The sequence below is a fragment of the Ammospiza caudacuta genome, chromosome 16 (genome assembly GCF_027887145.1).
Source record: "Ammospiza caudacuta isolate bAmmCau1 chromosome 16, bAmmCau1.pri, whole genome shotgun sequence".
Classification (NCBI taxonomy): Eukaryota; Metazoa; Chordata; class Aves; order Passeriformes; family Passerellidae; genus Ammospiza; species Ammospiza caudacuta.
The window spans coordinates 7,023,741-7,050,987 of NC_080608.1; the positions used below are offsets into that span (position 1 = coordinate 7,023,741).

Below are 27,247 nucleotides of genomic sequence, written 5' to 3' on the forward strand. Positions count from 1 at the left end.
TAGGAAAACTCAGTATTTTTTTCCCTTCTGGTTACGTCAAATGACTTTTCTCTTTGGCTTTCCTTAGCGAAAATGTAATTAAATTAGGTATAAATACCTCAAAGTGTACAAGACTCTGCCGTCATTCCAGATCCTGAGCATCCTATTAGGAGTTGTTATCCAGTGAGCATCAGCCTTCTTGGAATTTCGGAAAAATGTGTCTGGTATCCAGATCTTCCCAACCATGTTGCTGTTTAATCTGAGCACTTTTATAGTGCTGTTGAACTTCAGACGTCTGTCATACCACGTTTGGGCGAAAAATATATCAATTGTATATTCCTGTTGTGTTAACCAGAAATACTGATGAAAACATAGCACTCAGCATTCCACATAACTCCTGATATGCTTTCCTTAATTTCATATGAAAAAACTGGAGCTACAGAAGGTGATACTAGAACTGATAAAACCAATTTCTTTTGGGGAAGTTTTGAGGCAGGTTTTACCAAAGATTGTTTTAGAACAATTTATTATTTTACCATTGAGGATAAAACTAAGGTGCAAGTAAGTGTTATATGCACCTTTCTAATTCTGTGTCCCCACATCTCAGCCCACACCTGCTCAGGTCAGAGAACAATTATTATTTCTTTGGACCTAGGACAGGAAAAGCTTGAGCCAACTAATTGCCCGTGCCCCATGGTTGATCTCAGAAATGGTGAAGTCCCTGCAGAAGTTCTAGGCCTTTTACTTATTGTCTCATGGTGGCAACAGTGGTAATATCACTCATTAATGGTTTTCCTAATTTTGTAGCAATCTGGAAGATTGGTTTTTCTGGAGTTAAACTGTTGCAAAGCATTTGAAAGCAGAGCACATAAAAATGTGAGGATAGGTTAAAACAATTATTTTTGCATTAGCAGCTTATAGCTCAGTTTTCTGACTTGTACAGATTTATAGCACATCAAGTCCTCCCATCCATAATTAAAATGAGATTTAAAAAATAAAATAGGTATGACACAACATTAAGAACTAATGGAAGCTTTGTAATGTCAAAATGATGGAGACTTTGTAACAAGGCAAATGGGCAATCCTTTACCTACCATATTGATAGCATTCACGGGGCCAATGCTATTTACGTACATGTCAGTGTGAATTATTGTCGGTTTAACTGCAAGAGAAACAACAAGAATCAGTAACCAATGAAGGTCAAAATCAACTACATGAAAGTCAAGCAGGAGCATGTTACTATGGCATCTCTCCTCTGTGGTTGCCTCACATTTAAATGTGCATATAAACTAAATACAAATTTGCAACCGTGTCTTCAGTTCTAAATTAGTTGGAGATGCTTTGGACAAATTTTTTTATCATTTATTCTATCAAAACCAATTCCCTTATGCTATGAGAACAAACACTGACACCAGTGCTCGTAGCCTAGAGAGGCTCATCTGACTGAGAGAGTCTACATTTTGTCTCAGGTCAAAGCAGAGCATCAAAACAAAACACTATAAACAAAAGCAAATTTATTTATCTTATGATGCTTTCATCACTTGTTTTACATTGTAATGCCAAATGCAACATGACTGCTGTGGCCTGAATAGGTGGCTGTAGAAAAGTAACAATTCTGTGAGACCAAAGCCAAAATACTTAAGGCTCTAAAGCAGAAAATAAGAATTGTTGTGTTAATTTCTTTTGAAATCACTCCATTTCAGCTTTGTTATTCTTATATATCTTGGCTACAGCATGATTGTTTTTATCCCAGATGATTTTAGGAATGCTTTACTTCTTTTCTGTTTCTAAAGTCTTGGTTTATGTGAAGACCAATTCTTTTGTTAATTTACACTGTATACATACACTGAAGGTTAAAGACTCATGTTATCCTTCACTGTGAAAAATTCCTTATTTTATAGGCCACTATAAACTTGTTAGCTTCCTTCGTTGACCTTGCTGCTCTCTGCTTTCCTCTGTCTACCTCATCCATGAATTCCATGACTTTTTCTATAATCTTCTTACTGCTGTATCCTCCTCTGCAGAGGTATTGTCTGCCTGCTCTGTGCTCTCATGGGGCTTCTCAAACTGACTTTCAGCAATTCAGGGAGATTTTTTTCTTGGGGTTACCTCAGTAATCAGTGGAGAGGAAGATCCCTCCAAAAGGTGATTGAGTCAAATAAGATTTCCATTCTGAGTGCAGGCTTGGCTCTATTTACCTGCATTGGCTGTGGGAACCATCTGGGCAGACTGGCATTGCTTGACTGCAGTTATCTTTTGTGAACCTCCTCCTCTGTGCCCAATTCTGTCACCTCCTGCCCAGGCTGCATAAATCTGTGCAAGCCTGCTGCTGTTGGAGGCTCTGTATCCATCACATCATAAAAGGATTAGGCTGTATTAGCCTCTTTTTGCCTTTCTTTCCATTGTATTATTTGTGGTTCTCTGACAGAATCTCTTAGGTACAAAAAAAAAAAATAAAAACTTGCTTTGTCTTTCCCCAGAAGTTTAATTCTGAACATCATATGCAGGTAAATCATCACAAGCTGCCTGATTCAGCAAATTATAGCACTCTTATTAGATGACTTAGGATAGATTCAGCCATCTTAATTTGTGTCAGCTTCCAAAATCATTACTAATTTACATGCCTCTGATGTTTTTCTGCATTGCATTTTAGTCTTGTAACTACTTTGAATTGATTCTGCTTCCTGAGTAGCATAATATGACATGAAAACTCTTTCTCTTCACTGCTTAATCAACAGTGATCTAAAACAAAAACCAACGTACCTCCTATGTCAGGTCTCAATTTGTTGTCATATCCTTCCAGCAAACCATTTAAAATAAGAGTCACATCGCTCTCATGGACTTTGGGAGTCAAAACCCAAGTCTTATTTGTAGTGTAATCTTCATAATCATCATCTCCCTTTTGTGTGGAGCTATTAAAGAGACAAAAATGAAAAGAAGAAAAGCCTTGAAAGATACAAATTTGAAGGTAATTTCTTTAGAAGACAACACAGACACATTTAACATTTTAATAATACTGTAAAAACATTTTACAAATGTCTCATTTTCAAAATTAGACTCTCAGTAAAGATGCCAGATAACAGCTGAGGTTACAGTTCATTTTATCAGCATTTCCTTTTAGTACGGTTGAGATCACATTGTCTGTTCAGAGGAACATCAGTGCTTATCACCTTTGTCATGGCTATTTTTTCTCTCATTGACTCAGGTGGGACCTGTTATGAAACAAATCTGTCACTTAGTTTATGCAACTCTCCACCAAAATATCACTTATTATGTACACGTTGTTCTTTACTTCTGTTGGACAGAATGATTTGATGAAACACATTACTGACAAGACCAATAATTACATTTATTCAGACAAACTTCTGCAGCCTTTCTCCACTCCGATGAACTTGAGTTTATTGTGCATTTGGAAAGTTGAGCACAAATTTTTGCCAAGGGTTTTCCTTTTCCCTTTTGCTAACCAGAATCCACAGAGGGTGAAAAGTTTGTCTGCTGGGCTTTTTTTGCTCCTCAGAACTATGACAGCAGTTCTAATTCAACCTGCTTACTACAGTAAAAAAGCAAGTTCAGAGTCAGAAATGTGCAGACTAGTCTTAATGGATGTTTTGTTTTCCCAAAATCAGTGCCTCCAGTTCTAGAGGAGAACATTGAAGCTACTTTAGAATATGACATAATCAGATATTTTCATTTCAGAATCTTAGTGGTAATCAGCTGAACAGTGCTAGGCAACTCTGGTTTTTTGCATAATATGCCAGTGCCCTTCTTCCCTGCCCTGCTTCTGTGCAAAGTTTACACACTGCTGGCTAGATATGGAATATCTTAATGATACTACAAATGTCGAAAGCCAGTGTATAGTGTGATAGGGTGGAAAGCAGAAAAATTATTTTCCAGTTTCAACTAGAATCTGGAGTGGGAAAGAGCAGAGAGAAGCAGATTCTCATGGGAGCTGGATCTTCTGCATGGCACACAAGATTGAAAGAGGCCCGGCTGGCCATGGCCATGGGTGTGGTAGGGACAGGACCACTCCTCCCAGAGCCTGAGAGCACCATTTTGTTAACAGCAATCTTTGCTCAGCTGAGGCTGTGCCTGCCTTTCCCTGTAGCGCTCTCCTGCTGCATCCACCTTGTAGCACCCAGAGCGGCCCAAAGGCTTTCCAGTGTTGGCGTCTGGGAGCTGTAAGCCAACAGCACAAACAGAGTCTCACTAGGAAAGAGGCTTTGGGCTCTTTCTTCCCCTGGGCACAGCCTGACAGGAGAGCTGCAGCTCTTTCTGCCTCTCAGTGTGGGATGCTTCCTCCCAGGAGGTGCTGAACAATTGAAGGGACAATTGAAGCAGCCTGAGACTGCACAGAGCTGTAGCAAATAGCAACGTGCAGCATGGAGAGAGAGCTGGGCTTGCTGTGAGTTGAGCTTGGAAGCTGCTAATGAATCTCATCTCCACCTCTGTTAGGTGTGCTGGGCACCAGGCACTGACTGAGCCTCCAGGCACCACCTCACCCACACTGCACCAGCCATGGGAGCCTGGGGGATTCCCAGATCAACAATTGGCAATGCAGCCTCTTCAGTCTGGCTGCACAAGCCTGGACTTGCAGTGTTTTATTAGGAATCAAAAGCAAAGTTTTAATTGGCAATATGGTCCATAGTATTCTGCTGGTACTGACAAACAGGCCAATTTAATTAAATTGGGAGGATTTCTTTTTATTATTCAGTTGTCTGGAGTTCAAAGATCTAATTGTAATTCAGAGAAACAGAATTGAAGCCAAATTTTCTCTCCTGAAGGAAAGGAAATACTTCTAAATAAAGTCTTTGCAAACAGAAGGCACTAGATTATATGTTTTCAAACTATGCAAAGTGAATGAAGAAAAATAACTTTATTTATAAAAACCTTATTCCTGTTTTATAACCAATTAAACTACCATTCTCTCAAAAGAATATGTTTTTCTGAATGGAAAAGAAAAATAAATCAAATGCATTCTTTCACAAAGGCAATATGTTTCTGAATGTCAGTGCAATGAGACAGCTTCAAAACTCAAACCAGCTGAGCAGTAGAGTTTGGTCCATTGACAGTGCAAGATTAGAGGTATGTTTGGCTGGAAGTTTTCTCAGATCTAGAACAACCTAATTGAACAGCAGCCCACAGGAACTGAAACTTCGGTTCCTTCTTGGGAATTATTTGTATGACAGAAACAGCTGTTTGTTTGCTCATCTCTCATCTCAAGCCATTTTGGCAGTTCACATCTCCAAAACCAGCAAATACTTTGTGAAATTAGTGTGAGACAGAGGAGGGAAAACACAGCCAATGTAGCTGGGGGAAAATGCTACTGAATTCCAGCTTTTATGAGAATTCCGCAAGGATCAGAAGTGAGCATGGGTATGCAATTTTCTGTGTAAACCTTCTTTCCAGCCAGAAAAATCAGAGATGCTTCTCTATCCATATGAGCAGAGCTTTAGCCATCCACTGCCATTAATACAATGAAAATTATAATGACAAAGCCCTTTTCATCTCCTTAAGATTTTTCAGTCCTTCTGATTATATGGCTGAAATTTTGCAAGTGCTTTTATGTCCAACCCAAATTTGTTAAAGCCTAGATTATACCCAAATGCATATTGAAATCTATTTTTATTTTTCTGACTGCTAGAAATTTTCAAATCTAGTAATATAGACATGAAGAGAAACACATATTTACCTATTTGAAGATTAAACTTTAATTTTCTGAAGGTTGAACTTTTCGATACTGATACAAGATTTCGCCATTTGAGATATTCCCAGTGATATTAATGCCACTGCAAGATATCTGCAACACTGCTTTACCTAAATCCATAAATCCATACATTTCCTTGATGGAAAAGAGATTACTTAGGAAGGTTAGAACCCAAGCTTGAAACTTCAAGCCATAGAGTAAATAAAGTTGAAGGCACTTTTGGAGGTCATCTGGTCCAATCCCTTCTCAGTCTGCCAGCTGAGTCTGCATGTGGTGGCTCTGGTGGTGATCACTTACAAATATAGATATGCATATGTGTAACCACAAGTGTTTAATATTCAGGGTGATATTTGTATGTCTCAATTTATTTGAAATATACCTTCACAAAGCAGGAAGAAGGCAAAAATTACTGGTGCTAATAAGCCTTTATTAATTTAGATCCGATTTTCTTAATAATATTTGCAAAGATCTATAAAATGGTTTCTCATTCTGCAATTATATAAAAAATCTCGTTTTGCCAATGAGATTTTTACCATGACAGGGGCTAAACTAACGGTTTTTATCTTCCTTCCTAAAGCAAACACATACGAATCCTTAGCCTGCATCGAAGTTGTTGCTTGGTTTGTAACATTTATAAAACTCTTTTGAGTGCTCCTCATTGGTGAGGAGTAACTCTAGCACAAACTGAGGTTGATGCAAACTAAGTGTTCAGGAATTTATTCTTCAGATCTTTGCCAGTGTATTTGATCCATACATGTCTTTGCAATACTCACTGGGCAACATTTAATCATTTTGGTGCAAGTGTAATCCCTGTGGGCAGAGGTACCCACTGCAGCTGGAGCTGGGGTCACCAACCAAGGGAAAAAGAATTAATTAAATGATGCTCACTTCCATTGTTAAAGCTTCCTTTATGGGCCCCTTAGCACTAAAGGCATTATTTCTATATGGAAATGCATTAAAATTGTAGAAAATGTTATCTCTGCTGAGAAATCATTGATACATTAGGAAAACATTTTTTTTCATCTTCTTTATTGATCCTTCTTCAGAAGACATGGTCAAACCCATTACTTAAATGTTTCATTAATGTGCTGATACATCATTCTCTTAGCAGCCCAAAGCCACTGAAGTCCACATTATACTTTGGGAATCCTTTTTTTTAAATTAGATTCAGCATGATTTCTTTTCTTTTGTGCTTTCATTTCTCTGGAAGTCAGTTTGACGCCTATGTAAACATAATCTTCAGTTTAGTAAAACTTAAAAAAAAATTATATTAATAGTATAAAACTGTCTTACATTATTATGCTTTCAAGGCTTTTGGCTTAAGTCTTTAGTTCAAAAATTTAATCTAAAGCATAGGTTACCCATTTCAAAACTAGTGTGCTTTAGTTAATTACTCACATAAAGACAACATTATAACTTTGGATCATCTCTGCTGTGATCTCTATATCAGAGACACTCTAATGTGAATCATATATAATGCTTCTTGGGAAGACACTACCATGTGTTGGTAGAGATAGGCCATGCATTATTTAATATCACAGACAGCAGAAATAATTTTACAGTGTAAAATGGAGGACAAATTGGGCACATCTTATTTAAGTAGTGAGCAGTCACACTCAAAGGATATCCTTTTGAAATAAGGTGTTATTTCCTAATAAAATACGTGATTTTCACAAATTTCCACAAAAGCATGATTTTCACAAATTGTTACAAGGAGTAGAAAGAAAAGGAACTCTTCTCTGGCAAAAAAACCTTCCATGGCTGGTCAGTCTTTCAGCTTTCAGATATGAGGTCATATATAACTTGTCAAAATCTCTGTAGTTCCAGTGACTTTGAGTTATACCTGCTTGTACTTGCTGTGGCTCTGTCCTCTAATTTTTCTAAATATACAAAATTAATTTTGACTATAACCAAAAATTTTGTTGTGAAACCTCACCTAATTAATTGCTAATATTGCGTTGTTGTTTACAAGCAGAATCAGAGAAGCCACTTAGGGCTTAAAGGGAAAGACCTGTAGCAGTAGTGAATAGCCAATGACTAAATAATTTAGATCTAATTAAAAATTTAAGTTTATTTATCAAAAATCTGGCAATTTCATCATTTATGCTAAGTCTGCTGCAGAGCTTTCGGCCAAAATTTAATAAACTACTTGAACATAAACTGGTGAGTTTTCCATTGAAAACACTAATGTTTTCTGCCTCTCAGGGAAGAACTGAAACAAGGCTTGCCAGTTCAACTAGCAGTGTTTAATTTAATCATAATTCAAGTTCAATTCATTCTCTGATGTGCATAAAAAATTACCTTAATCTATACGTCATACATTATTCATGGTGGTGACAGGCTCAGTGGGAAGGCAAGATGAATTCCAGGTTCCACTGTGGGTACAGAGATGCTGTGTGCGGATGTGATGTTTTAGAATGTGGAGATTGCAGATGTGGAAGAGAATGCAGTGTCTCTGGAAATCTAACTGTGTCCAAATTCTCCCTTGCTGACTCACATTTTAAGTAAAGGAATCTTGATTGAAGCAGAAAATGTTTTCACAAAGCTGTGCCATGGATTCTCCTGTCCTGTTTGTGTTTCTGTTCTGTCCATTTGTGTTGTTTAAATCCCAAGGCTATGTGCAGGACTGAGTTTCTGTTCTTGCCATAAAAATGGCACCTATTTTCTCTTTTACTACTAAATGATCATCACAAATACCCAACCTTTGATTTTATTAGGACTGCAAATTAATCTCTTCCCAAATAATTTCCCACATCAAAAATGGAAACTCAGGTGCTTTTCTCAGAGAGGAGAAGATCCAGTCAGTTATCAGACGCTCCATAATAGAAAATGAAGTTGAAAAATTTGGGCTAAAAAATCACTGAGAAACTGTCTTGTAATCCTACTCCCTTCCCCTAGATTTGTGGTGCTGCTGCAACTGCAATTCTGGATGAAGCTATAATGTTCCAGAAGAGGCTGAAATGCTGGATTCACAGAGTTTTTAGCAAAGGCTACAAGGGTGCATAAGCTGTATTTTGGCCATTTGTTGTAGTCATGTAGTAAGGGAGGCTGAGGTATTTCACAGGAGGAAAGAAAATTATTTTTACTTCTATTCAGTGTTTTGGGTGGGGTGGATTTTAGGTAGGTCACCTGTAGAAGATAGTTTATTTCCTAGACACTGCTTCTGCTGCAGCTATCATTCCATGTACTACTCCGATTATGTAATGTAGTTAAAATCTTGGCATGAAATGATTATTTAAAACAAAGCAAAGCTAAATTTTTCTGTCGTCCCTAAGTCATAGAGGGACTGAAGTACATATGAAAATAATTATTAAAAGAATATTACAGTTCTCATAAAGAAATAGGTACAGCTGAAACGCTTAGATTTTTTTTAAGAGCCAGAAATTACTAGAGGAGCACAAATGAATGCTCCCCGCAATGACTTCTCAGTCATCTTTACTGAACATGAAGGCCCCCAACTGCCAGCAATCAGTCATCTCTGTAAACTGTGCCTGCCCTGAGATTTAAAGTCTGCCTGGATTCCTGTGAGCATTTACACTCTGTTCCCCCGAAGAGATGATACCTCGCAGCACAGCACCCATGGATCATGCTGTGGATTTTTACAAGCTTTCCTGTAGTCATTCAGCAACTCCAGCAACCTCACTGGTGCTTCTCAGCCATTTTGAGTAAAGCAGGCCAGCTCTGAAACCTCTTCACAGATTTCTAAAATATTACAAGGCAGTGGTGGTTTTGTATCAGTGTCTATAGAACTGTCAATCATAGCAGACTGGTTTAACTTCCAGTCCTTTCATCTCTTGCCCAAGACATGCACTCACATTAACCACTGCACTCAAGATGTAATAAGTTTTAGCTATTTGTAACTATTGTTAAAACATTTATTTTCCATATTTTCAGATTCAGCTGAATTTGACTACAAGTCTTTATATGGAAAAGTTTAAAATGAAAAATTTAACTTGGTTTATGTTTTGTTTCATTCCTGTCAGTTCATGAAAACACTTTTTAAAAAAGCCCTTTAGAGTGCATTTATTGAGAGTGCTAACAATAAACCTTCTGCTTTGCAGTATTTACAGTGTTTTCTAGTTCACTGTGCTGAAAAATTGTAGTGCAATTCTTGCATTGCACAACTGATTGGATTCGAGTCGTGAGTGACCATGAGGGTTATTGTGCTTTTTAAAATATTTCTAGTTGCAACAATATGGGCTCACAGCCAGTTGTCACAAAAATTACCAGAAACAGAGAGCAGTGTCAGCAGTTCTGGCAAAGAACCAAAAGCTGGAATGTAGCACCCAGCCTAGAATCTGTTTCTCCAGCAGACCATTGAGGTGCATTGTTGAATAAATTGATAATGGATGTACATTTCCAGGTCTGTATGAACAGACTGGTGTTATTAACCAAAGCTGAATTACACCACAATATAAAACTCGTGGGTAACGAGAGGAATTGTATGGTACCCCGAGGGAGGATAGCAAAGTGTAAAGAGATGAAGGAAACTTTAGGCCAGTAAGGAATAGAAAGATAATTATAGAAACAAGCATACATCATTCATTTTGAACAGCCTGGGCTTGAAGTGCAGCATTTATAGTTACTAGAGCTCTGGAGGAGTCTCAGATGTGATCAGATGATTCAGATAAGCCTCCATAACTTAAGATGATTATTTCAAATTTTCTTTTTTTTTTTTTGGAGCTTGAATTTTGTATGACTATGTTTCTTTATATTTTATTTACTGGAGGTTATATAATCTACTTCTGTGTCTGTTTTCATTGTGGTTATGGATATTCATGTTAGCAGTGAGCAAAAGCAATAGAAAGAAACAGAAAAGGGAGAAATAGCTACAGCAATTCTTCTGCATCAGTGTAGGGTTAGCTTGAGTTGATCTGCTTTATTAGAAAGTATCTAGCTATATCTAAGTGTAAATTGTTTAATCTTGGAATTATGTGAACCTCAGAAGGTTTCTTTTTTGTTTTGCTTTCATTTTTTGCCACTCCTCTCCCATTCCATCTTCTCCTCTCCTTTTCCAATTTTTTTTAACCATTCTATGCATTTCTGAATGTGAAATCAAAGGCACTTGGAGCAGGATTTTTGCCTGTTTTTATTACTCAGCTCCTGTAGATTGCCACTATAGCTAACAAATCTCAAGAGAAGGAATAAATAACCATTACTGAAATGTGATTTGACTAGGTTGGTTTTAGCTTGAGCTCACTTCATTTTTTCTGGCTGTTTTATTGTATATAATTGTCATCTGTTAGTATTGCATGTGATATCTCTTCCCCAATGATGTACATTGCTTTTTTAAGTGATTGCTCTAGACTCTCACTATAAATTAAAAAGCTAAATTCTCTTCTCAGTGAGTAAGATTAGGAAAACATAGATGCCCTCCAGCCATCTATTTAAAAAACATTAACTCAAAACCCCCAACCCTATTGCTCAATTAGACTTGAGATATGAAAAAAATAAGTTCATGTTCTGTAGTACCCTACAAGGAACTCATATTTGTCTTTTTTCAAAATTCTTGCACAATTTTTTTCTGTATTTTGTTTGCATGGTAATTTCACCCAGAAGGAAGTCACTTCTGGAATCACTCATGATGTAGTCATCTTCTCATCACTATCTGTCAGTGTTTAAAAACAAACATGTGAGGTGCTAGAAATGTCAGCAGTTTCGCTTATTGAGTAGCAATCCTGGGCATTTTTTCAAATTTAAAATACTTTTTTTTCTTTATTGGTCTACTAGCATAAGCTATAAATTCAAGTTAGGCTGAACATAAATTCATGTTAAGCTGAATATAAATCCTTCTTAGAATTAAATCTATCAGGGAGTGTTTTCATTCTCATCTTCTCCTTCTCAGCACACAGAAGAGCTCTATAATGAAGTGTTCCTGGTGTTGGGCTGGGAGCCAGGAGCATGGAATGCTTACCCCAGCTAAAGGACTGGTGTCCTACTTGCTGTGCTAAGCCAAGTGATATCTTCTCTGCATGTGAGTGTAAACCATTTTTACAACTTTAATAAGCACATAAATATCCCTTATTATTTGTGTTCGATGAAGACTGATGAATGATGCTGAACCATCTCACGATGGAGGAGGGAACAATCCCTAACCATTCCTTAAGGAATGACTTTGCATTGTGCTTACCAGCAACATTAAAACCCTTATTGTTGGTAAAGCAAGTGGGTCAGATAAGTCCTCAATGTTTAGGGAGCCAAAAAAAAAGTGAAACTAGTATAGGTTTATTCTGAGTGTATTAATAATTCTTACTTCTCTCAGATCATGGAAGTATCATTACTGGAATGTTTTTAGACACAAATGCATCTAAAGAAAGAGCTGAATGAACAGAAAATAGCTGCTCAATACACATGTCTGTAATTACATCATGATGTAGCTAACTCATTCACAAAATAAGAGTAAGCAAATGGTGGAAATTAAACTGGTTTCTGTTGTTTCTTTTTTAAACAATGGTTCTTATTTAACTTCATTTTTAATGCATGGTAACCAATAGTAACCCATGGGTTCCCACATAAACCAACTTATATCATGCAAGACGCTGTTTGCACTCATGCTCATAAAACAGACTGTGCAGAGGTGGATGTGGAATTTAGTTCTGATAACAGGGTAGATGTGTGATACATTAAGAATGTAAGTGGCAAACTAATGTCTCTATGTCAGCTGAGTAGGAAAATCATCAACAAGTGTTCTGAAATTCCCCTATGGAATTTATTTGTTTTGATGGACTTTCTTTGGTGGTTGGTACTATCAGGATGGCTTCATGTCAGGGTCACCTTAATCCTGTGGAACATATAAGCATGCCAGCTTCTGGGTAAGCATCTGTGCTCTAAGATGCATCCAGGCAGGGTATCCCAACTCATCCCATGCCTGTTTACCCTGGAGAAAAAGAGCTTAGGGGGTGCTTTATCCCTCCCTCCATCTCCCTGACAGGAGGTTGTAGCCAACTAGGGGTCAGTCTCCTGTGCCAGGTAAAAAGAGACAGCACAAGAGGGAACAGCCTCAGGTTGCAGCAGGGGAGGTTTAGGTTGGATGTTAGGAAAAATTTGTTCACTGGAAGGGTTGTCAGGTGTTGGAACAGACTGCCAGGAAAGTGCTGGAATCACCAGCCCAGAAGTATTCAATTCATGTGTATGTGATGCTTGGGGGCATAGTTTAGTGGTGAATGTGGCAGTGTGGGGTTAATGACAGGACTCAATGATTTTAGAAGCCTTTTCCAGCCTTAATGATTCCATGATCCTGTGCCTTTACCCTGCCATGCTGCATTCTAAGTTCACTTCTCAATGCCTCTGCTGTTGTAGTATTCTATGTATTTCTGTCCACTGCACAGTGATGTCAGTAACTCATTCCCCATGGAGTCATGGCTTGTTATTATTGTCTAAATAAAACTCTGGTTGTACCATACAGAAAGTCAAATAAATTAGCCACAGATGCCTGGTCAATTAGATAAATGGCTGTGGCAGCTAAACCAAGTAAAACAGAGCTGTGGGCAGGTCAGGAGGAGTTCAGAGGCTGACAAGCCTCTGTCCTGAGGCCGTGCAGGCTCAGGGCAAAGCAGTGCCTGTGGTGTGCTGCTGGGCTGCAGCTGCACTTCACACATGGTGCTTCCAAAAATCATCACAGCAATTGTGATGCAAAGCTGCTACATCTTGCTTGCCTATTTATGCCCCATTTTTCCAGAGACAATTTCCAAAAGAAATGCTGGGGTCCTGAAAATTTTTTGAAAAGCTTACTTTGGATACATAATCCATAGAACAACAATCTCACTATTCAGCTATATTCAGCTATCTCACTATATTCAGCTTTTTATGCAAGAATTTCAGAACCTTTTCTCTGAAAAAAATTTGAATTGTTTTAAAGGTCCTAAGTAAAAAATATAATGGTGAATCTGTAATTTTATTTTAGTGAGAAGAAACTGTGTATGGGCTCGCTTAGTGTCTTATCTTTTTATCTTTTTTAAAGCAATCTCCAGTAAGTAAAATGTAACGCACATAACATGCAAATTCTACCTAGCTCTGAAGTTTTTGACGTTTGAGTGGGCTAGGCATAATGATCACTGCAAAGCCAATCTTCCCATCCCTTGCATTTGAATGTGACTATTAAGGCTCGTCAAAACACCAGGAAAGTAGGAGCAATTTCTATTTCATACACATACAAACATGTATCTCCCAGAATTCTTTTTTTCCTCCACAAATATTTTGGCGTACCTTTTTTTACTCTTGTCAGCATTATAGAATTTTACTTTGTAAATTGTCATTGCTCTGATTAGGGTCAGAGAAGTTTTTCTTTGTAAAAAGGAATGAAAATTTTACAGAGAAAGGTACTAGAAACTTCTTTTATAAGTAGATGTTATTGAGAGCTAGAGAAAGCTGGATGCCTCATAACTGGAAAAGAGAGCAAAAATAAGAATAAAAACCAAGTAAAAGCAGAAGATATGGGTGGGTTTGATTAATGTGTATAACCAGCTACAAGGGTCAGTAGTAGTATGGATGCAACCACAGACATATTCCAAAAACATCCTTTTGAAACACTGCATTGGGAGCCAAGTTTATCCAGCACTATTACTATTACCAATTTATTTCTGAAATTTCTGGAGAGAAGAAACCATGCTAAGGTCTAAGAGATGTAGATTCATGTAGCTAGAGTTTCAAAATGGGTTTAGCAATGGAATAATACAGGGTGCTGATGATGCTACAGAGAATGATACAAAGTCCAGAAAGACATACAGTGATGAAAATATTTCCTTCAGCTTGAGAGATTATATAAAAGGATTTTCTTTTCTCCTTGTCTCCTCATCTCCTGCAGCTCTGTACTGTGGCTAAGTCGAAGGATCTACTAAATGTGCTGCAAGACTCTTGCAGTTGAAAACCAAAGTGTCCCTGTATTCAGGCCACAGTGTGCAGTTCCTCATTAGCTCTGTAGAGCAGCCACTATGGCCCAACAGCAAGGAGCTTTAAAGACCAAGCAGGGGTAGGCAGATGTTGCCATCTGGCATTACCAGGTCATCTTGGATTAGTCCATGGCCAGCTGTGGGGTCTCCTCAGAAGAGATGTAAGCATCAGCTACATGTGAGGTCATTTATGGAGGTTGTACTTGATGTGAGCATTGTAGCAAGGTCCACACAGGAATTTAGGGTAGCTGCACAAAGCCTCATGGCAGCTCAGGAAATGCTCATTGGCAAAATGCAGGGGGTTTCAGACCCCATTTTCTATGATCAGAGGAGGCACTATGAGGTTTCAGAGATTTTGTTGGATCTTACCCAAACTGCATAATCAGAAACTCTTTAAAAACAAGAGTCTTTTCATGACTTGAGCAGATGCTGATGGGATCATCAGGTGAGGATGGACACCTGCAAACCCCTAAAATTAATGGGAGATGAGCAGAAGCTAAGGATGATGATGTTTCACTAATCGTAGCGTATCTCCCACGTGGATAAATCCATCTTCAGTTTTCCCTTGCTACAGACCCAGCAGCTTTTTATGAGCTACACACTTATGCAGAACAACTGACAGAGTATTGATAAAAAGAAATTCCACTGGAAGCTACTGAAGTAAAACTCTGCATGCAATTTATCCCCCTGAGATCCTGGGGAATTTGGCAAACACACCTCAGGATAATTTGTTTAATAAAAAACAGGTGCTATTCTAAGCTCTACAGTTTTCCGGGACAGATTACCAAAGAAATAATTTAGAAGAGAGGACATAGATGGAATACGTGTGCTGGCAAATGTTGCATTTTTAGCTTATATCTGTCAGATTTTCCAGGATTATGCTTTCCATACTACCAGCTGCTCAGTATTCCAATCCTTGTGCAGAAAACTATGTTGGTAAACATTTAAACACAAATGAAAGTGTTTTCCTGGATAAAGGCTTGAATGCTTAAAACCTCGCAAAACTGAAGCCCAGCTTAGCTGCCTCAGCCTGTTTTCCAAGGTGTCATTGCAGACATGACATCTTTGTTAAAGAAATATATTGTTTACCTACCACTTGGAATTGCTGCTCGTTAACTAAAATGAGAGGTCTTATTTAAAATATACACTATTTGTGACTGGAGGCAATTTGATTATTAAACTTCTGGGCTTTTCATTAAATCCTTTCATTACTATTTTATTGAGGAGCTCAGAACATTGCATATGCTGGTAATGATTGCAGATAACAAATGTTTCTCATTATTTAGTCTGAATATATGTTGCATTGAATTTAATCATGTCTGTACTTATCTACTATAGAGAGATGAAGAGAGATAGAGCCTTGGGGATGGTAACAAAAGAATTTATTTTATAGATATAGTACCTTTCTTCTTTCTTTTTTTCCTTCCTTAACAAATTGTATAATTAAAGCTGCTCACAGTTTTCCCTTCTAGTATTCACCATAAGCCTTCACATACTCAGAACTTTTTCGAAGTTACCGTAAGAGATGAATTTCTTGGTTTCTGGCCAAAGATTAATTTTATTGCAAAGGCTAAAATAAAATTCACTTTTTTAAATCAGTAAGGCTAAAATTATTCATATTCCCTTTTAATATCAAATCTATTTATGGGTTGTTTTTGCACATATAATCCCTAGATGACAGAATAGTAAATTTTGGAACTCATTATAGAAATAATCCTTATTAAGAGGTATACCAGAATAAAAGTACTTGGCTACTAAGTGGTTAAAATGCATTAAATGGGTAAAACAGTGGTTGAAAGTGGTTGGATATTAATAGCAGGTAATTTGGAATTTCTTAATTTAATTTCAGAGCAATGAACTGTCCCTGAAGGTGCTGTTGGCATGTGGTGAAAGATAACTGTCCTCACCTGGACAAAAGAACAATACCTTAGATTTACAACCTTTTGACATAAAGGAGGCAGAGCTGTGGATCTGGATCACAATAACCAGTGCAGAGAAGAATATTTTTATGTTGTTCACCATTTAAATAAATATGGCTTTCATGCCTTGTTAGATGTGCTGGACATGGAATTTAGGAATTTTGCCCAAAAGATTTGTCATGACTTTAATCTCATGTGCTACATTAGAGCCTTATTAAGGTTTTAAATAATTTTAAGTGCATGCTATTAGTCCTTAAAGCAGCTTAGTGAGGTTTTTTAGCATTTCCTTTAAAAAACAGGAAATAAAATGAGAAAAGGCATTATTAATGTATTGTTGATTGTTCTTGCCCCAAAGAGATAACAAATATCCAATATGTTTATTCAATACAACATGGTCTGTGATAGTGGTTAATTATTTGGCTTCATTAAAAGAGTAGTAATATTTGTAATTGTATTCTAAGGACCTCCAAGTATTTTACTGCTGGTAACCTTCCCCTCTTCCAAATCCTCACCTTGCCAGAAAATAGTGACTTCCTTACTCCATTACAAAACAAAACTTTAACACTCAAATATTTTTGTTCCCTCACAGGCTCAAGGAGCAGAATGCATCATTTAAGTTACATATAGAGAAGCCAAAAGGTCTTTTCAGTATTCAAGTTCAGCTACTAAGACAGTTCTTGGCAGAGTAAATATTATTACATGGGTCACACACCCCATTTTCCTTCTGAAACCGCTACCAGCTTTTCTCTTGTGTTCTTCTTCAAGTGTGGAATGGCTCTGCTCTCTGACTCCCAAAACATATACCCAGGCTGTCTTCATGCAAAGGGCTGCTCTGCATTTCTCATCTTTGTTAATTTGAACATAATAACTCATCTTCCCAATCCCTGCACTTGTTTTCTGTTTGAAGCACAGCAAACTTCTTGTCACCATATTATAAATGTTGTGTAATTCTGCTCTTCATCATTCACTTCCAGACCAGGTTCAGTTCTGCTTCTTATTCACACACAGCAAGTGTACAACCTTCCTGGACTCATAGCTCAAGTCCTTCCTCCTTGAATTAAGTAACTCTAAGGGCTATCAGTAATTCATCTAAGAAGATCAAGCTGACTGTAATTTTAATTGTATATCAATTATTTGTTGGTGTTTTTCATTCACTGACATTTATGTGCTTGTGTGCCTTTCCTGTTTTATCTGTGTGGGCCATGGTACCACAGTTGCCTTGAAAATATTATCCATTCACAAAAATGAGCTGATTATTTACATATGGAATTATGTTGTTGATTTTTGGGAGATCAGGTGAATATTTTTCTGAACAGACAGTTCAAAAGCTTAAATTTTAGAAGAATGAGTCTTAGGGCTATAAAAGTAGAAACACTTGGCATTGATCAGAGTAGCAGAGGGAAAAAATCATTGCAAACTTCTTGATAAACTGTTTTCCCTTGTCTGCTTCAGTATCTTCTGTCCACCTGATTGAAGCCCTTTTAGTGTTAATTTGTAGTGTGAAATCTCTTCTGTCTTCACCAGTTTTTGGTGAGGAAAAGCAGAGTACAAACTCTGCCACCCTTCAGTGGAATGTACAAAAAATGCCCAGCAGATAACTGGTCTTGGTGCCTGGTTATCATGGGCACATCTCATTCTGTTTGGTTACACCCTTCTCCACCTCTGGCAAACAGATGTGTGGTTCAATAGGTCCCAGAAGTGCATCACTTAATAACACATTGACTAATACATTGATTAGTTTAGTAAGGCTTTCTAGCATTATCTGATTAATTTCTCTTAATGGTTTTTTTTCCTCATTCTTCCTCCTGCTATCTCTTTTTCTCTCTTGGAAAATAATCTAAGGGAATTAAATGAAAGTGGAATTTAGTGGATAATCCTCAATCTGTTGCAGCAGGCAGAGTTCTCTTTGGATCTGAAGATATCTTGCTGTGGATTAACAAAAGCTTCATATGACCAGAACATGCTATTTGTGTTACACAATATAAAATTGAGCCACTAGTGAAGGAAAACACTCATTTTCTCCACTTTTTGGGGGGGACAGGAATTCTGACAGAAGGTTATTAGAGGTATGTATAAGATCCCCTTTAAGGTGCATTTCTCGTCAAAGTATAGAACAAGAAGTATTTTTGAGCAGAACATGGAGCATTGAAAAAGTTGAAGAAGATAAATAGCTCAGAAGGAAAGGTGGCCTTTTATCTCAAGGGTTCACATCAAAGTCCAAGATGATATTCAGTAAAAAATACAATTTCATACATGACTACCTGCATCATCTAGAAAGAGCTTATGCAAGCATAAAAAATAAATAACTTCTTATTCCATTCCTTCCAAAAGATCATTATTATCCTTCATTTATTTTAAATAGCTTTTTTACATATATTGATCTTTTATTTCTGGTAATAATCTATGTATGTTGGTTTAGGTATGGTAAAAATGATATTTCTTGATATTTCTTTAATGTTTTGCTTAAATTTTGGAAGAATGAGTCTTAGAGCTATAAACTGCAAATGGATGAAAGTTCTATCTTGTGAGACTAATATTTATTTTCATACACAATGGCCAGATTTCACAGCTAGGCCTACACATTGTGTTGTTCTTTACTGAATATATGTGAAAATGTCCTTCCACTAGGTCAGAAAAAATAGAACTGATCCTCAAGATATGAAAATTTTTTAAACAACAGTGATTTTCTTTTTTAGAGGTGATCAACTGTTGCACTAAGATTCTTGCATGATTTACTCACTTTCTCTTGCCTGCTATCACTTTGCTGTAACCATAATGCAGCCATTATTCTGGGTCAAATCAGTGGTGTTTTGAGCCATGTATTTGGCATCTGGCAGCTGCCAATAAAAGAGGATAAGAGCAAAAGATAAGGGCAGAACTATCCCTGGTAAAATCTCTCCTCTTTCAGAAACATGCAGCTAGAGATTTTCTATAATGGAGTGCTATCACTGAGTTTCATGAATTTTAAATATTTTTCTTCTCTTTGAATCTATATAAATATTTGGGCTCTGCATCACCCCCCCTTATTAAGAAGAAAAACTTTTTTTTTTCAGGGATAATATCATTGCATGCTCTGTGTCCTTTATGTAAGACAGAACAAGTAAAGCTGCTGTAGTCAACTTTTTTCTGTGTTGCTTAGGACATCACATGAAAAAACATTATGCAGCTGAGGTACTCATTTACATGGGAAGGTATTTGTTACATTTCTTTTCTGCTTTTGCAGTCACTGGTGGTTTTCATCAGCATTAAAGCCTCCTTTTTTGACAGCAGTTGTGTTAAAAATATTACTGTTATATAAATAAAAGGATATCACCGTGTGTCAGACTGAATACCCAATATTTAGTCTGACAAGACTTGCATATTAATTTTTTGTTGCAACTATACAAATACCCCAGAATGACACTAGATATAATCCTCACTATTCTCTCAAGAGTTTTCTTCAACCTACCACCATCACCCCTCTTTTACCTCAGTTTGGCTGAGCCAGTTGACAGGTGTTGGAACTTGTGAAAAATATGTATCTCCCTTCACCCACTCTTTTTTCATATGGAAGAAAAAAAAATGTATAGTCCTTTTGTAAATTTCTCACATTGAAGGAGATGGTTACACATTCTGATATAAATTATGTTCTAACCACTTCATATGAAAAATTTAAAAGCAAATAATCTTATTTTCTGTTTTGCTATTTTTTTCAGTTCTTAGCTTAATGCAAAGCTAAATTTTTTCTTCATTAGAAGAATCAAATAAGCAGGTTACTTCTGGACATTAAAATAGGAAACCTGACCCAATTCAAACAGCAAACCTTCTACTTACTGCACCAGAGCTCTTCTGAGGTAGGAGCTCACCTAAATAAAATGCCCTTAAAGACATTACACCTCCACAAGAATACACTCTAGGTGAATTCAGACTCTCACACTCTACTCCTTACAGCACCATGACAATTTAGGCCAAAATCCATTATCACAAGGAAACGTGCAGTGAATGCTAAGTTTAAAGTCGTCAAAAGTCACTCACCAAATTGAGTCTAAAAAGATCAGTGCATCTGCAGTGGACACTTTATACTGTTCCTTTCTCACCTCTCCATCACCTAAAATATCTCTTCACCCTGGTTTTTGTGTGTTGGATGTTTTCTCTAGGGGCAGTTGTAGTCCCTAACTTCATTGGTGCTCAATGAGTTTTAGTCTCATTCCATGAGAAAGGATCTTCCTTACCTAATAATAATTGTAGATACCTGACTGTCGTGGTGGGCTCATTTTTTCTGGAATTTATGGTTCTTTCCTGGTACTTTCTGAGGTCTTTTTATTCATTGTATCTTGTTCTAAGTAAACAGCTTCCTCCTTTGAGCCCAGAAAGTTACATCTCCATCCAGTGAAGTTATCTGGATGTCCATTGCTATCATCAGCTATCATATCTTTTCTAAAAAGAAAATGAATATATCTCTTTCTCCTATATTCTCAAAAAGCCTCCCTGGTGCTTGTTCAGGAGTTCCATTCAGAGAAAGCAGCTCATTTTCTAGAATGGAGAAATTCCTTTTTGTCCATAAGGCCAGGGAAAGACTTATGTGCCATTTAAGATCAATTTACATTACAGTCTGCGGTCTGAAGTGGAGTGTGAAGTTTTAGCTGATCATCTGTATAGAATAAAAAAGAAGAAATGAAGAAAAAAATATTTAGAGGTATTGTAAATCAGTTGGAATGTAGGTTGAGAGCTTTCTGCAAAAGCATTATGCAGTGTAAGAAAGCCTTTTTGAAGATCCTTACTGAGTTATAATTTAACTTTGGGTGATTTCTGAGTTCTTAGATAAGCACAAAACTACCTGTATGAATCTATACTGGATATGCCCTGGCTTTCCTCAGCAACAGATTGACTTCAGTGGGACAGGAATTACTGAGAGGATAAAATGAGGCCTTGCCATGTGAGAAGATTCCCAGAACTGCTGAGATTTTCAGCATTAGATGTTGGATATGATGTTGGTTTCTTAGCAGGCAAAACTAGGAAAATGGACAATACTATCTTACCATTCAAATTAAATCTACATTGCAAAAGAAATCTGTTTTAAAAAGTACAACCCTAAATAGGCTATGGAGCATAACAATGGAAAAAAAAAACCCTCTGGCATCCTGTATCAGGTTTTGGGGGTATTTTTCTCTGTGTTTATATGTATGTGTCCAGACTCTTTACAACGGTGCCCAGCAATAGGACAAGGAGTTATGATCATAAACAGAAACACAAGAAATTCCACCACAACATGAGGAAGAACTTCTTTATGTTAAGGGTGGCAGAGCCCTGGAACAGCTGCCCAGGGACGTTCTTGGAGTCTCCCTCTCTGGGGACATCCCAAACCCACCTGGACATGTTCCTGTGTCTCCTGCTCCAGGTGACCCTGCCTTGGCAGGGGAGGTTGGTCTGGATGATCTCCAGAGATCCTTTCCAAACCTAATGATTCAGTGATTCCGTGATTTTCTGAGCTTGAATTCACATTAATCCACCCTCCATCTCCACTTTGTTCTTCACTTGCAGTCTTACCCAACTCACTGCCAGTCTCACACAAGCCACCTCTCCCTCTGCATTAAAGGTTCTCTCTGTGTGGGGTGCAGGTGCCATGGTTTGCAAAGCTGCAGTTCAGACTGCACCAAGAGAGAACCCCAGAACACTCCAATTATCCCCATGAATGCTAAAAAAATAAGTAATCAAATGATCACCCTAATAGAATATAGAACTATATATGTAGGAATATATATAATAATAATATCTATATTTTACAGCTGGAGTGGCTGACACTCCCTGTGACAAGGGGAGGGCTGAAGGGACAGAGCCAGCTCCAAATGAGCCAGTGCATCTCTCTCTGCAGGACAGTGCCAGGCACAGCTAGTGACCTTAAAACTGCCTCTGCTTTGGAGCTTACTGGAATGTATGTCTGCAAGGTACTGTAAAAAAAACAACCATCCTATGCATGTGCCTCTGTTACTGGTCACCTGTGTCTAATGCTTTATCTAATAATTTAATAATTCATTATTCAATTGACAATTCAGTTCTCTATTGGAGAAAGTGGTGCTCACTACTTAAGCATATAGGAGTTTAATTGTACTGGGACTGAGACTTGGAAAGAGTTCCCCTTGACCAGACATTTGCTTCTTTCCCTTTCATCCATTCACTCCTCTTCCCTTTTAAACTTTTGTGCAACTGCTACAGAATTTAGTGATATATGTCAATAGACTGAATGTAGTATAAATAAAACCAATACAAACACAATCCAAATCAAGATATTTTTTCCAGGTTACCATTAATCACAAACATTTTAAACCCTAAAGACTCTAAAGCATGATTTGAGTGGCTGTGAAGAAGACACATAATATGACTAATATGGGAAATATTATATTAAAAGAGCAGATCAATTTTCTAAGATATTTTTACTGTAGTTAGTTTCTATAGTTTTTTATTAGCAGCTTTCACCTTTTAGATTTTCAAAGATTCAAACTTTCTGAAAGAAATAACATTGCTTTCCATACTCACTGGAGTATTTTGGAGTACATGAGTTTTGGCATGCAGGTTATATTTAGGTGGTTTAGTCACTACAACAGAAGTTAGTCAAAGAGTTTCATCCATATTTCTGAATAATATATTTTCAAGTAGGGAAACAGCATCTGTAATTTGGTTTTTTGCCCCATCAAGTTATTAACAATAGAATTTAACCTAATTTTCAAATCTACTTTAGATCAGTAGTTTTGGTACTGTGTTTATGACAATAATAGCTGTTATAATAGCTATTATGTTATAATATGGCAATAATAGCTGTTGTGTCTCAGCATTGCAGCTCCCAGCAGTCAGGAATGCAGCATGGCCATGAAAAACTCACAGGCAGGCCTTGCTCCCCCTGAAATGCTCAAGTAGTGCAGGTCCCGTGTCCACACAGCTTTAGCTCTGCTGATACAAACACTGAAGTATATGAAATATTCACTTTCATGGCATCATAGATAAGGATAAAGTCATATTTTAATAGGACTTAGATCCACATCTTCTATCACAACACTTCTTCAAAAGGGACTAATCCTTGTGAGGTGAAAAATTGTCTCTTACTGAGCAACTCCTTATTCCAGTAATGGGATCTCTGACTTAGTGTCAGTGAGAAATTATTGGAAATGTATGAATAACTATGGCTGTAGGATTAACACCAAACTGATATTGGTAAGTTTTACAGTTATTCTAAGTGACTGTCCGTATGAAGAATATTCTTGTTATTATATCACATCACTTTACATGAGCAAAAGAATTTTATTTACACTCATGTTCATTAATTTTCTAATAAAAATGCATGTATTCACTTAGGCACCAGACTATTTTGATGGGAAATTATTGCTTTGTTTATGGGGTTTTTTTGATCAGTCTTGACAGTCTTCAATTTTAGGCATCTAGTTGCAGCATAAAAATGTTGCCATGAAACTACTTGGGCACAAACAACTGGGAAAAAATTACCCATCTGAACATTATTTTCCACTGTATTGTGTAGGTTTTGGTGGCAGTTTGTTAAAGCTCTGCAAAAATAATTGATAAACCCCATATATAAATAGTGTGCAGAGTACAGCTTTAAATAATTTTGAAACTTTGCTGGTGATTTCTATTATATGTAATGTTTTAAATACATGTTGTATGTTTGATGAGGACCATCAAATAATTAGTTCTGATTAAACCCCATCAGATGTACAAATATATTTTCCTAAATAATTTTAAGTTCTCTTGATCCGAGGATTTTTTATGTACAATTTTCAGAAATTGGGAGCTTGATCTGACCAATATTCACTGAACACAGCTCCAAGCCCATGTATGGATTGCTCACTGCTGTGACACTGATCTGAGGGGTGAGAGGAGGAGGGAACTTTGTGCAAGAAGTTTCCAGTCCCGTTAGGAATGTTGAGAAACCAACTGGTCAAAAGCACTACCTAAAACTTTAGTGTGCCCAGTTGTAAGGATGTACTTTGTGCGTTTCATAAAACTGATACAAATTCTCTAAAGATAAAATACTACAGTGTTGTAAAATGAAGGTTTTTTTGAGTTCATTCATGATTTACTGGAGCCAGTGCTAGAATTTTAGCTTCTTGCATAAATGCCTGAGTGGTGTCTCAACTTTCCTCTTCTTTCTTCAGTCTTCTAAATATTAATGATTTTACAACAATAAATTTCTATATATAGTTTTTTTTTTTGTATTAACAGGGTTCAGATTTCTGCACAGTAATGGTAATCATTACTTTGATCAAATTCTGAAAATACCTAAACTTCTGTATGTGTTCTGTTAGATGTCAACACATTTATTCAGATGTTCAATGTGGAGCATCTTTGTTAGTGTTGAATTGGCCTTTCTAAATTTCAGTCTCCCTGAAAAGTGACACACAATACCATAATAATCCCCTTTTTCTGAAGTGTTTGATGAGTTTTTAACAAAGAAAACCTTTCATCTTGGCTATAAATAAATGGTATCTAAATACAACTTTTATAATTCTATCTTGGTCCTTGAGTTTCCAAAACTAATAACAAGGCTTCTTCCACAATGGGAGGAGGAAAATGTCCTGATTGTTAGAATTAAAATCACATATACATATTGACTCATTTAAAATGTTTCTGTAAAGCAGTGAGAATAATTTTCCCTTTACTTGTAGCTATTATTTCTCTGTTTATGATTTATTCTTCAAAATTATGAGGTCAGGAGGCTTTCAAAAGAAACCATCTTGGCTATCAGATAGCTGTGAACAGAATACAGAACTTTTTGTTGAGATAAAACTATAAATTGCATTATGAAGGATTTCTTTTAAAGCTTATGAAATAATTTTGGCAAAATTCTTCTCAGGCAATGCTTTTCTGAAAGATGAGTGAAAAGAAGGAAGTGTGCTAAAATAAGTATCTGGGATTATTTTAGTGGAAGTTCTATGTCAAAATAATATGAAAGCCCATCATAAAATGGTGTAAAAATTGACTTTCCATTTCTGTATTCAGGTAGTAACCATAACTGGTTTCATAAGAGTCAAAAATACCTCACACCTGTCTTATTCCCAACACCAACGTACCCTCACAGTAGGCTCATCAAGTTTTTCTTATTTTCTGCTCAATTTTCAACCAGTTTTAGTTTCTTCTCACAGGAATTCTTTACAAAGTTCTTTTTGTTTGGAAAAAAAGTTACTTGAAAACCTAGCAACTTTTCATTTCCCCAGCCAATCAGTTTGGCCTTTTATTTGGCTTAGACTAAGATCCTACCATTGCAGGTATGAAGCCTGATTTTACTTAAATTTAAAAAATAATAAAAAAAAGGAAAGATAAAGAAAAATAAACCAAACAATACAGAAAAACAAAGAGAATGAACCCACTTTTTGGTATAGTAGCATCCATGTAAAAGGAAGGAAGGGGAAAGACGGTAAATTTGAGAAGCCTGTGTGAATCTAGCATAAGTAGTAGCAGAGTGGCACTAACTTCTCGAAGGTATCAGTGACAACATGGCTTGTGCAGCTGTGGGGAGGGGTCTGTTTCCTCTTGGAAGGCCACACACTCTGCTGTGCAGAGATTTTCCCTCATCTAACCTGTTAAATGCACAGTCCACACATTTTTGCAGGGATGTCTGCTCCAGCGCAAAGCTTGGCACTGCAGCAATTCTCCCGCCCTCCACTTTCTGCTCATCCACATATGAACTCCCGCTTCCTGTGCTGTGGGATTTTCACCCCTTTCCCTTTGGTTGCATGATGCAACACACATGCAGCAGAACGAGCCGGGTGTGCTGGCAACATTCAGCTGGAAACATTCAACCCCAAAACTATCGCATCCTCTGGGGAGCCGCGGCCGCCCGCACCGGAGGGATGCTGGGGCCGGGGGCTCTGAGGGACCCAGAGGGGCTATGAGGGACCTAGTGGAGCTCTGAGGGACCCGGGGGAGATGTACGGAGCTGGGGGAGCTGTGAGGGAGCCGGGAGGAGCCGTGCGGGACCCGCATCCCTGTCCTTGGTACCCAGCCCTGCCCGCGCCCGCCGCGCAGCCCCGCACAGCCATGATGGGGCTGCCCGCTCCGGGAAAACAAGCAGGAATGCACGGACATTGTGCCCGCAAAACGCAGCTCCATGCACCGGAGCAAGCGATTAATTCAGAGATAAAAGGCTTCATTAATATGGCACCAAATTCTATGAACAGCCCCGGCATGTACCACCATCACACACACCCGCCGCTCACCCTCCCTCTGTCCGTGTCAGAGCGACAACAATTGTAAGAGAAATAAAACATTCTAAGATCTCAGCTGCTAGAGATGGATGAATGCAATGCCACTATCCAAACCTCTGGCATTCTCACGACAGCTCAGCAAATTCGCAGATTCTTCACCCCCCCCAGCCCTCCCTCTCCCCCCACCCTCCCAAACAGAATCAGAAAGCACATCTTACCACTGGATGAGAGAGAAGAACAGAAGTGCCCACACCATCATTTTGAGAGAAAATGCAGGATTCAAGAATGCAGTGCTCCCCAGGCTTGTTGGATTTGGAGGAATCATCTCTATTCCAGCCCCCCCACCCCCCCCCCCAAGCTTTTTTCCCCCTTTCCTCTCGGTTGCAGATGGATCCGTCCCCTTCTTTAATTTTTTTTTTTTTTTTTTGGTAGTAGTTCTCCCTCCTCCCTACCAGGTCCCGTCAGTGGGATGAGACATTGCGCCCAGCTGCGGGAATTAATATGCAGGGAGAGAGAAATTAGATCTTCACAAGCCCTTTGCAGATATAATCAGAAAACGTCAGCTCT

General features: G+C 37.8%; 1 protein-coding gene across 2 annotated transcripts in view; it reads right to left on the reverse strand.

Moving 5' to 3' along the window:
* Positions 1-27,017, reverse strand: part of GABRG2 (gamma-aminobutyric acid type A receptor subunit gamma2) — a 61,581-nt gene extending 34,564 nt beyond the window's left edge. For both annotated transcript variants that reach the window (XM_058815026.1, XM_058815025.1), the window contains exons 1-4: positions 26,899-27,017; positions 2,743-2,891; positions 1,074-1,141; positions 98-318 (exon numbers count right to left, since the gene is read on the reverse strand). In XM_058815026.1, coding sequence (XP_058671009.1) covers positions 98-318; positions 1,074-1,141; positions 2,743-2,891; positions 26,899-27,005 — 545 coding nt within the window. In that variant the 5' untranslated portion in view covers positions 27,006-27,017. The remainder of the gene's footprint in view (positions 1-97; positions 319-1,073; positions 1,142-2,742; positions 2,892-26,898) is intronic.
* Positions 27,018-27,247: the final 230 nt, after the last annotated feature.